General features: G+C 47.0%; 1 protein-coding gene across 2 annotated transcripts in view; it reads left to right on the top strand.

The window, feature by feature from the left end:
• LOC144179640 (salivary peroxidase/catechol oxidase-like) overlaps positions 1 to 12,080 on the top strand; it is a 186,366-nt gene that overhangs the window by 159,670 nt on the left and 14,616 nt on the right. For both annotated transcript variants that reach the window (XM_077708070.1, XM_077708079.1), the window contains one exon: positions 3,533 to 3,700. In XM_077708070.1, coding sequence (XP_077564196.1) covers positions 3,533 to 3,700 — 168 coding nt within the window. The remainder of the gene's footprint in view (positions 1 to 3,532; positions 3,701 to 12,080) is intronic.

Below are 12,080 nucleotides of genomic sequence, written 5' to 3'. Positions count from 1 at the left end.
TTTGGGTGTTTACGCGCCGGAATATACCGCTAGACTATGAGGCGCACCGTAGTGGAGGGCTCCGGATTACGTTTTACCATCTGGGGATATTTAACTTGCGCGGAAACCTGAATACACCGGCATTTTCGCCTTTCGCCTCCGTCTGAAAAGCAGCCACCGCGGCCGGCATCGAACCCGCGTCTTTGGGCTCTGCAGGACACCTTAGCCACTGAGTCCCCGCGGCGGCGCATAAACTACTAGGGATGACCACTAGACCCTGGAAATACAAATCAAAAGCGTTGACCGGCATTTAGGTTGTTTCCGGAACATAATGCCAGTACACCGCGAAAACACGGGGCAAGGGACCGATTGCTTGTCTGCACCATCCCGTTTCTCCTTCGCACTTCGCTTTCAATACGTCACACTTTAATGACTGTCAATTGCATTAGAGGGGTTGGATGCGAGGGGGCTGCAAATGATATCGCTATGAGCTTACGGCTTCAAGCTTTGACCTCAGCTCATAGCTTTTGTTTCGTCGTTAATGGCTGGTCAAATGGTGCATCTGGATGTTCCATCTAATAAAAGACGGTTCTTATATTATTAACACAAGGGGGCGATAACAGTCCACAGATAATTATGAACAACGGCACATTTATTTTATTTCCTCAAGGCATTCACGAACAGACCGAGCTAGCTTTTAAGCGTACATGGTCTACCCTTTCGTTTAAAATGTAGTGAAATCTCCACAGGGACACACTTATCCCCTCGCAAAATATCCTGCGCTCCGACAGGGCCCCGGCGAAGTGGACGTATTTTGAAGCGAGATTATAAAACCTACCAGGAATTCGCCACTGCGTTTAATGTTAGCAGACGACTACCAAGTATCCTCCCGATATTGAGTTCTGGAGCGCGCCAAAGAAAATTCAACGGCGCATTGCCAATGCCGAAGTACTTGAGAGATGTTTCTTGGAAGTCTTGACTACGAAGAGAGGCATTACTTTATATGAATAAGTTTGTGCGACGTTCAAATGTTTGTAGCAGGACTAGAAGTTTGTGTATTCCTTGTAAAAGTGGTGCTATGTATAGAAGCCGCGCCGTAGCGCGGGGCGCACGCGGTCGACTTGACAGAGGTGACATTATCACCAAAAGAGATCGTCGTGTGCTACCTGGCACTCTTCTTCGCAGAGCTAGTGCTGATAGGCAAAGGCTGTTCTCGGAATCTGCGCCATCTTTGGAGTACGCGGGAACACTGGCTGTTATGACGTCAGTGAGGAATTTTATTGGTGTCTCGCAAGCTGCCGATTAGAATTGACGTGCCAGCTTTTGCGATACTGATAGTTTTTATTTGAATACTTTTAATATTTTGAACCCCTTTTCTTTTTGGCTCTTTCTATTAAAGCTCCCCCAGGCCGCGAGCGAAGTAAGCAGCGCCGAAGACGATAGGATAACCAGCCCATTGCGCCGCAGCTACCGCGCGTGAACGATGACAAAAGCCGTAACGACGTTATAGCCGGGGTGCAAGTAATCCATACGGCAGGCATTTCTTGAAAGGATATATTTCCAAAAATCGAGAGGGAAAAAAACAAGCCTGCGTGTATTATGCGCGAGCGAAAATAGCCGAAATTTTAATACTGTAAGTAGGAGGTGCGTCCCTTGAGATAATCGGGCCTCGGCCGTTCTGAGTGCGTGTGTCTCCTTTGGTGCTACCATAATTGTCCCTTTGAGATCCCGTAACGAGGCCAATGAACTACTTAACTTGTCTGTCGATGTTCCGATGAATATAAACCTCTGCCCACGCGGCCATTATGAACTGCCCTTGTCGGAACGCAACCCATCTGCGAATTTTTTTGTGCATGCCTGCTTGCCTGCTAGCATGTTTAGCGTACAGCTGAAAACTTAAATGTATTGGTCTGCACCACGGACCATGTTAGGACCGTTAGCGCCATGTTAGGGCTGTTCCCAGGTGGGAAGCCCAAAGGCGTTGCTCTCTTGATTTCGCAATCTCACGCTTTGTGAGCGGTCACGAAGCCCAGGAGGCGGAACAACACTTCCTCCCACTTCGTGCAATCGGCCTAAACAGGCACCATCCAGGACAAACTACGCGCATTTTCTAGATACATATGGCGAATCATCCCTAGTCAAGCATGCACAGATGGGCGCGGCCGACAGACGAAAAACTGTAAGCCATGCTGTTTCAAGCCGTATACCGATCACGAAAGTTATCTTTAGAGAACAAAACAGAATTACCCAGACATTGCAAACACGTGCTCGGGAACCGGCCAAAGGTGGATCGAAGGATCGCGCATAATGCCAGTATTGCATGCTTGTGTGTTTGCTGGACCGTTTGGTTCCTGGCAGGCTTCTCCTGTTCGCGGGTTTTCATTCGCCTTTCATGCACTCGACGACCTCCTCGGCGAAAGAAATTTCAGCAGTTTTGTCTTTACGGTGTATGCAATGGAACTATTTTTTGTTCATTTCTAAGATTGAAGGGGGGTTGCAAGGCTAATCTTTTTTTATCGACAAACCAGGGCTCATTGAGCAGAGTGACGGAGCTTCACGTTCCACGTTGTTGTATAAGAAATTTTGATCTTCTTTTTAATGAAGAGTGTATTTCTGAGCAATGACTAGTGCAAGACACAACACTCTCAACTTGTATAACACGGTACCAGTGACCACTTTGGCCGACATAACTAGCGCCTTTTGCGACTTCGCTTAGCTGGCGCTAAGTTCCCTATTAACGGTCTGCTTATTATTGAAATCACGGAGAGATCCGTGGAGTGTAATAAAGGCCCCGTCAGTTTATTTGTAGCTTATGTTTAGTCTTTTCGCTAAATTTTGTTGGTAAACATGGTAGTCATAACCACGACGCCCCACGAATTGAATTGCTTATTCGACCAATAATTACATTTCACCGACACTATATGAATCGTGGAGTTGCTCAGTTACTATGGGGTTGTGCTGCTGAGCCCATAAATCAGTTGGCCGATATCGTCCACCGCGGCCGGTTTTTGTGTAGGAGGAAAAAAACGAAAACAATTATGTGTCGAGTTTTCGGTGCACGTTAATGATTTCCAGGTAGTCAAAATGGAGTCGGAGTCATTCACTACAATGCACCCAAAAGTTGCTTCGGCGGGTGAAACCCTAAATTTTAATTTTTTTATATCTTGGTATGCACAATAATTCAAAAAGTCTATACGTTGTGGATTCCTTCTTAGGCGTGTTTTAGGGCGCAAAAGGTGGTCGAATAGAACCGCGCACTTAATATTAGTAAAAATGTGAAACAATGTGTCATACATCGGGAACTGTAAGTATGTGATCTAACAATGCTTTGAAAAAAAATGTGAGGGAAGGTTTAGCGTGATATCGCCTGGAAAAAAACCCATAAAAGTCATTAAAAACCCATGTACTTCAGACTTTTGACACAAAATTGAATTTTAGTTTTGTTGTAGCAGCCGAACCTAGGAAAAGCTCCTATATCGACTTCCGCGTACAGCGGCCGAAATTCGCATTCCTCGTAACAGCCTCACTAAGCCTGTGCGCTTTTCCTTTTCAGGGCAACATCGACCTCATCAACGAGGATGGTTCTATACACAAGCGAATACCACTGGCGACTCAGTTCTTCAACCCTGAAGAAATATTTGTGCCAGGAAACCTCGACCGGTTTTACCGCGGTCTCATCAGCCAGCCTTCTCAAAGCAACGATCGCTTCATGTCCGATCAGGTAATCCAACCAGCCTCAGTTGCGGCGAGTCTGAAAGAAAAGCCTTCGCAACAGCTTCTGAAATCGGGCACCGGTGTGGTCAGTGTGCTGTGATTAATCACAAATGATTAAGATAGCGGCGTTTTCCTCCGTTCCGGGAATAGTGGCTGCACAGTAGTCAATATACTGGTCTGCATTTTTTAGCAGTGGGGATCTTCTCGAATTGCGCTAAATATTGAAATTTTATAAAATGCGAGGATGCAAGGCCGGCACTTAAACTTCGCCACATTGCGGAGCAGCCTTGTACCGAAGAACCAGGACAGAAAGTGAAAACAGAAAGTAAATACCGCACAAAATATTCTAATCAAACGTGCCCATCGACACCGATGCGCAATTTTTACAACGAATTCGTTACTGGATATGCCTCGAGATGTATACGGCGAATTTAGCGAAATGTGTGACTTGTTCAAAGACTTAAAATTTGATTCATATATGAACATATAGGTGGCGCGAGTTTCGGTACTCAATTTGGCTTGTTAGAGTAAACTTATTTTAGAACGACGTGACCGGCCACCATTGGCTAATCGAATGCCGCGGTGTTTCGTCTGCGGGTAATTAGTTTATGGCACCGCTCTTTCTGGAAATATGCAATGCAATTAGGTCGAGTGCATCTTCCATAACGCCAGAATAATCTATGCGAGAGGTGAGTACGTTACATTCTCGCTCCATCAAACTAGATTGCCGGGTACATCGCGAAGCAAGCAGGCACAACGGGAGCCGATTTCTTAATACGGGATTATGTTGCCACGCTCAGCTAGGCGCTGGCAACGCACCACGAAAAAAGCAAGGTTCGTGCAATATTAACGTACTTGCGAAGTACGCTCGGGGGTAATTATAGGCGCGAACCTTGTCATTTTCAAGCACAGCGGCAAGGGTCACAGCAAGGAACAGTGGCGACAAAATTTGACTAATTGAAAGAACAAGCGTATACTCTAAGCTTTCATTACCGATGGGCCGCAGAGGCATACCGCGCTTACACAACAGGTGTAGTTGTAGCGACATGGACGCAGAGGCAAAATTGTTCGGCCTGCTAGAACATTTCGTAAGCTCTGTGTGGCTAAAGAACTAACACGTTAGAGAAAAAAAAATCTTTCTGGGACACTCAGGGGTTTGGAAATGCACACATTTCCGAGCGACTGATGTCGATGTGAACGCAAAGTAATTTGCTGAAACCAGTGGTACCCCCTGATAACAGGCCCCCGCTTGAAAAAGCAGTACGTGGAAACCGGCAGCGGTGAAGGGGAAAAACGAAGATGGCCGTTCGTGGAGTTCTCTCCGCAGGTTAAAGATTCCAGGGGAATCAAAATCAATCTGTAGCCCTCCACTACGGTGCAGATCATAGCCCTGGTGTAGCTTTGGCGCAAAATCTCGGTACTACATTAGAACGGCCACTCCTTCCGTATGGCTGTTGTCGCCTCTGGACAGCGCACAGCAGCAGAGGATGGAAAGAAGACGGGAACACAGATAAGCGCTTTGGGTTTTTCCTTTGTGAGTTAAAGCACTCGTTTGTGTTGCTTCCTTCTTTCTGCTGCTGCTGCTGCTCCTGTGCTCCTGCGTGCCCTCCGCTTTCAAAGTCTGGTGTCACATGGCCCCAATTATCACCGCCCCTGAAAGTCACTGTGCTTGAATAAGACCCCCATTTACCGAGCTGCTTTGCACGGCAGAATCTTCATAGTCAGTACCCGTACGCGCACTGGAGAGCCGTAGTTCTTTATACAAAATATCTAAATTGGGTAGAGTTCAACATAGGGCCATGACACTTCTGAAAATCTACAGAGAATTTTCGAACATCCTCCGAACATTTCGAACATTTTCGAAAAATCCGCCTGCTTCATTCCGCTGTGGCCGCTTCTTCGGAACTGCGGCGGGTAATGGTATGGCAGGTATATAAGCGTGTCGTAATTGCAGCAGAACGAGTAGGCAACGCTGTGTTGTTTGACTTTTGTGTTTTATGTCCTGCATGCACCCGTAAAAGAAATAATTTACCGCTGAATACTTTTTCATCCCGTAATATATCTCACGCAGCCTGCTGCGTTTTTTTTTCGCATTGGATCAGAAAGTGCAGCGAGTGTGCATGACCTACACGTGGCTTTGCAGGTTATGAGAGTGAGGTGCGTAGGCGTTCTAAAAACCGAGCATGTTTTTGTTTGTCCTCTAAGGGAGGGAAAACCGTAAGGGCAACGCATTCAGGCAGGTGGAGGCGTAGAAGCCGGCGCCTACAGATGAAGACTACGTGTAGTACAGGCTGAGAAAAAAAAAACGAGATTTGAGACAGGTACTTTCCCAACAGACCGACCGAGAAACCTGTGACTTGCTGCATAGTCCCAATAAAGGTAACATTTTTACAGCGGATCTGTGTATAGCCACCCTCCGGCAGTGCTCGAGGACCGTCGGCCTAAGCGTCGCGTCTACACAAAGAAATTTCATGGCCAGTATCTCGCGAAGGAGCCATCACTCGATTTTAGGTATCTTGGAAAAATATAGAGAGATTGGCAGCTAAGACGCCTCTATCATAACACTGAGCTTCATTGACTTCTCATCATTAGCTAGCTCACAGTTCAGTTATAAACGTTACTCAAGGAAGCAAAGAAGGAACAGTACAGGAAAGTCCGGTAATAAAATATGTTGCTTGTCTAGTTGGTGCATTTCGCTTGAAAAAAAGGAATGCTAAAAACACGACAAAAAAAACTAAGAGGGCCGACTCAGCGCATGTGTGTCGTCGTTATTCGTTTTTGTGTCGTGTTTTTCGCGCTCCTTTTCTCCAAGCAACAACGCGAAGAGGATAACCTGGGAATTGTCCGGTTGCCTAGCCTACGCATGGGGACGGGGATACGGGAACTGAAAGGGAAAGAAAGGACCGCGGAAACGCGACAGAATTCCCTTCTGCTGTCAATACAACGCAGTCTATGGAGAAAGTGTGGATACACAAAACGGCTGAACAGATTGTTTTAAAGAGACTACCCCCCCCCCCCCCCTAAAAAATTATATAAGAATTTGCCGCTCAAGTGACTCTAACATTAAGCTGAGTTTCATTTACTTTCAGCGGTAGATATCTTACAGTGAAGTTATAAATATTGTGAAATTCCCGTCTACTCTCTATACATGTTCTTCTACGGGAGAGAAACGGATACTCGTTTCCTGGAACGGATACTCGCTTCCATACTCGTTTCCTGGAATAAAACTCTATTGTTTACAGGTTTTGTTCAGCTAATTTAGTAGAAAGAATGCTCCATCGCAAATTACAAACAAACCTTTTTTGTTTCATGCAATCCTTGGGCTAAATACATATATGCGTAGATTGAGGGGCAACACACGTCGGCTTCACTGCTCGTGCTTCTAAGAATGGAGGGGCTGCTGTTTCTTTTTTCTATCTCTGTCGTCCTTGAGAGCACGAATGCAGTTTGGAGATCATTCCCCGAAGTGTTTCTGCTGGAGCAACTGAACTGTTCACCACGTTGTGTAGCTGCCTTCCGCAACGTACCTGTACAAACTTCGTTCTCAAAGCACTCGTTAACCCAAGTCGCGTGACCGCGCCCAGTTCATTCGGCTCGAGGGCAGGCACTGCCGTGATTGGTTTAGCCCATTGCATCAAATGAAAAGGGCACCTATGATTCAAAGGCAACAGTCGAAGCTATTTACGTTGGTTCAGCTGTCGTAATTGTAAACAGCGCAATTAACTCCACACCAACGCAATAGGCGGCTTGGGTACGCTGCCGCCGAACACAATAGGTGTCAGGCTAAAATTCAGAAAACATTGCAACTACTGGTTGAGTGGTGATTGATCGGAAAGCAGGTTAGCAGTGAACATAATTGAGCTAATAAAAGAGTGCACCTTTATTAGGCTATATATAACAAATGCACTTGAATAAAGAGCACCTGGACACAGAGCCCGCTATTCCAAGTAAGCTACGCTCGTCCACCTATTGTAACAAAAAACTGCATCATAAATTGCTATTTCATACGTCAAACTTTCTTAATTTGTAACACTGTATGTAACTGCAGCCATACCTGTGATTTATTGAATGCTAAGGCGTTATTTCCTTTACGTTCTTTACTTCGACGAACTTTATAGACCATATCGGCATTGGCCAGTCACTCCTTTCTTTTCTTTCTCATCTAGCCTATCTCTCCCTCCATGACAGGCCTCGACGCCCGCTCCGTTCCCTCGTAACCTTATCTTAATCGGTGTAATGCGCCAGACACATGTGCGTGCGAGCGATCCGCTTTCCTACGCGTTGCGGCAAAGTATCCAGTAGGTTGGATACGTGTGACCTGGCCGATTCGGGGAACTTCCGGCAACCAAACCGGCTTCCGGAGCCGGAGACACACACGCGTCCTTCCCGCTCAGAATGATTGGCGCCCCAACAGACGCCGCCTGCCACTACACGTCCTAACGTCTCACTCCATGAATTGTCCGTCAGGCCAGGCAATAGGTGCACAGAAGAGGAGGCGGCGCTATCGCCGCTTGTAGCAGCCCGGACCTCTCCTGTGCTACCTGGGTTATTATTATCGCACCCAAGACCTGCACCAAGTTTCGCGAGATGGAATGCTTTGAGGGTGACCGCCCGGACCGGAACCCTGGTTTTCCGGATGAGATCCGCCGCGAGCGCGTGCGGGCTCAGACAACGCCACAACGGAATGCTCGACTACGAGCCTAAGAACATTTATTTCAAATTGAAACACCAAGCGGGCCGATAGGCTTGACGTGGTGGGACGTTGAACAATTGCTTGTGCCGAACAAAATAAGCACTTACCTGCTTAAAAGAGCATGGGCTGCGATCGTAAGCACGACCCACGTTTGCTTTTCGTTGAAGAACGTATCCCGACTCGGGTATCCCAGTTTTAGTGAAAGCGAAGGTGTAAGGCTTGTAGGCAATTGCCCAGAATAGCATCTGTTTAACGTACGAGAAAGCGACGTACCACACCGGCGATTATTTTCTGTGTGATTAATGGTAGCCTGCTCACCTGCGGTCCCTACACTTGAGCAGTGGCAAAAGAGCCCGCGATCCATCACCAGCACAGCGTTTCGAGCTTTCCCTTGCAGGGTAGTACGGATGAACTGTGCTGTGAAATGGGCGGATTTCGAAGTTTGAGTTTTGTATGGATTGGCTCGCTTGCATGGTACTCTGAATTATGGAAAATGGAACAGGCGGCTCTCGTGCTTGTGGTGTTTATTGGTTCGTTTTGATCTACGAACATTTTATTCTTGAAAGTAGTGCGAAAGACGTCGAGAACAAACCACAGGGCGCAATATTTAGCGACTTTTGCAGCCACAGGAAAACGTTTCGTATTGTACGAATTACGAGAACACAGAATTCTTACCGAATATAATTCTTCAATGCGTAACTTAAGCAGATATTTTTTCCAACAAAAGGTAACAGAAAACGTTTTCTGCAAAGAAAAGTTTAACACAGTTTTCCTGTATCTTTCTTCCAGAACGAGACGATCAATTGTGTAGGTAGCCACTGCTTCCAGAATACTAGAAACGCCTAAAAACACTAATTCTGCCTAAAAAAGTGAATACGGAAGAACCCCACTGTTACCTTTCTCACTGTTGCGTTGTCCTGGCTGTTACATTGTGTGCCATCGGTCCCGGCATAGCTCCCATAGGATATAATTTGTTGCGAACCCCGCCGTAACGTCGCAACTGTGGGCCCGTTACCGTATAATGCGTCGCAACCTGACACTCCGTAGCGGCTTGTTCACCGCCATTTCGGCTTTTGATGAGTCTTGGCCAGCCTTTCTTCCTGAACTGGCTGCAAGAAGCCGCAAGCCAGTTGGAGAGGCCGTCACTAGATGGCCATCCGTCGAAAGTGCTATCACGATCATCACTAAGCTTACAACAGAAGTTTCATTTCGGAACGACGGAAGTGCGTGATGTTAGCGCCGCCGCACTGTTGTAATAGTGCCGTGCAGCGTTTTTAGATTAGGTCAGTTGGCAATCAGAGATGCCTTCCGGTACCGCGGCACGGGCCGGTGATGTCGCCGACCAGGCGGTGGCGCTGCGGTAGCGTTGAGATTGGTCTCGACGCGTCGTCTGCTGCTCCTTCCTTGCTATCTCGGCGCTTTCTACACCACCCATACCATCACTTGCGCCATTCTTTCTACAACGCCCTTCTACGCACTGGGCTTTCTACACCACCCATACAGACGGTCGGAACGGCGTGCGAGTGTCACGGGGATTTCACGACGCCCGGTTTTGTTGTCGACCTTCACGAGTAGGGGGACGGCGAGTGAGAAGTACAGTGATTTTACGACGACTGACATGACTTGACGCCCGTCTTAATTGCCCTTGCCTACACTAAATGTGCACATAAAAAGGCAAAAAAGACAGCTACATTTAGAAGAACGGGCAGAAACCAAGTTGGCAGCAATGGAGCTCTATATAGAGGGTGATTTGACAACGACAGTTAGACGCCAGACCATTTTCGTGGCTTTCCTCTCTCACGTTTTCCCGGCTGTTACGTTGTCTTTTCCCGGTCGGGTGAACAAAGTATTAACGGGGTTCCACCGTAATTACAAACCTTTGAACATAAAAACCTTTCGGTTAATAAAACTAGTATTCCCTATCTTTTGGCATGCAAGTTATCAACATCACGGCTTAATTTTTACAAATGTATTTTCCTACTCTCTATAGAGCCTGAATGCTTCAATCGAACTCGAACGCTTGATAGTATTGTCAACGGCACATGCTTACGCAACGCGCGCGCGTGTAGTTGCAACTTTCGCTGACGGTGTGAAATACCCTCCCGTGGCGTGGTTGGCGCCCCTGCAGTGTACTGAAGCGAAAGGCGTGCATTTTACAGCGCTTTTCGACAAGTGTCAAGCATGGAAGTATGTAAGTTCTCAATTATTTTCCAAAATTTAATCGACCTGCTGCAGTAAATGAACGACGTCACAGTTCCACGTCAGTACAGGGTAACTTTCAGATTCTACACAGCTATGACGTGGCCACCAGTTCGAGATCGACGATTTTTATACTGTCCCATATGCCACCTTTCACTGTGGACAACGCTAAAGAAAACGTATTTTACGCCGCTTCCCAGTGCGCATGAAGTGCCCTGGCGAGACGAAAACGAAACACGCCGTGCTTCTCGTGTGATTCGAACGCCCATTTGGCCGCTTAAATGACCCCTTGCCTGTCAGTGAATACTGCGCGCAGTGAAATTGCCCCCCCCCCCCCCCCTCTGGAGCTGCTTGCTATTGGCGGTGAGCACGACCACGGGCGGCGCTGCGAAGCGCGTCTTCATGACGTCGGCTTAGGGATTCTGGCCTTTGTCGTCTGCTTCACTGGGGCTCGCTCTCCCTGCTGTTTCTGTGCGCGCGGTGACTTTTGATGCTTGTTCGCACCAGATTTTGCGGGTGAGCAACTTCTTATCATAATAAAAGACTTAAAATCACATACACTAGCTGACGGCGTGATTTGAAGTATAGTTTTTGATACCATTCCGGAAGAAACATTGCCGGCGTCGCCCCATTCCTGCGAAGCCGGTCCTGTGTGGAGTGCAAGGAGTCGGAGCTAGGTGCCAGCTTCTGTGCCGAGCAACCTTTGAAAAAAGGGAAAAGCGAGAGTCTAATAACCGACAAGAGAGAACATAGAAGACCAAAATAAATTCCCGGCCTTCGGGGCTGTCGGCTTTGGCAGAAGGAATTACGATTCGAGGTAATAGCATGTAAGGTAAAACAGTTTTTGCAACCTTGCCGAACACTCCAGAATATTGTATCACATCACTTTATGTTGTCATGGCATGAAATGAGGCCGATATGCACTATGGGGTGCAAAAAATGTAGGTCGAGTTCCAAATAACCTACTGTGTGTATAGGCGCGTGCTGGTTTTATACCAGGCTTCTAGACAGTATGGAGGCTTAAAGGAGCCATGAAGACAAAATACAAGTTGGGTTTATTAGAAAGACTGCTTAGGCCCGATAACAATGATGCCAATATCATCGCAATCTTTGAACAAATAACGAAGATATTAAAGAAAACGTGTGAAGCCAAGGCGACCCCCTAGCCAATTTCCCGCAACTTTTCTATGACGTCACGGAACCTTGTTTGTGCGATTGGCGGCCGCCTAACTGACCTGTCGCAACGACACATGACTGGACGTCTGTAATGGGGCCTCTAGTTCCATTTGACCGCATCACTTGAATGCTAACGTGCAGTTAACGCACTGAAAATTATATTTTCTTGTTGGTCCGTATGACGTCATTCTTGCTCATAACACGTCACTGTGGCGCAAAATTTGAAAGTTTTTAAATACTTCTTGCTTTTTTTCCGTTAAAAAAACATCTTTTGTGGCTCTAGTTCAGCTGAGTGAGATACTGAATCCTAGTTCTTTCA

Source organism: Haemaphysalis longicornis, unplaced genomic scaffold (genome assembly GCF_048455015.1).
Source record: "Haemaphysalis longicornis isolate Haplotype H1 unplaced genomic scaffold, Haemaphysalis longicornis Haplotype H1 scaffold_1, whole genome shotgun sequence".
Classification (NCBI taxonomy): domain Eukaryota; kingdom Metazoa; phylum Arthropoda; class Arachnida; order Ixodida; family Ixodidae; genus Haemaphysalis; species Haemaphysalis longicornis.
The sequence above is the reverse complement of the archived record's forward strand: the minus strand, read 5'-3'. Positions and strand labels throughout refer to the sequence as shown.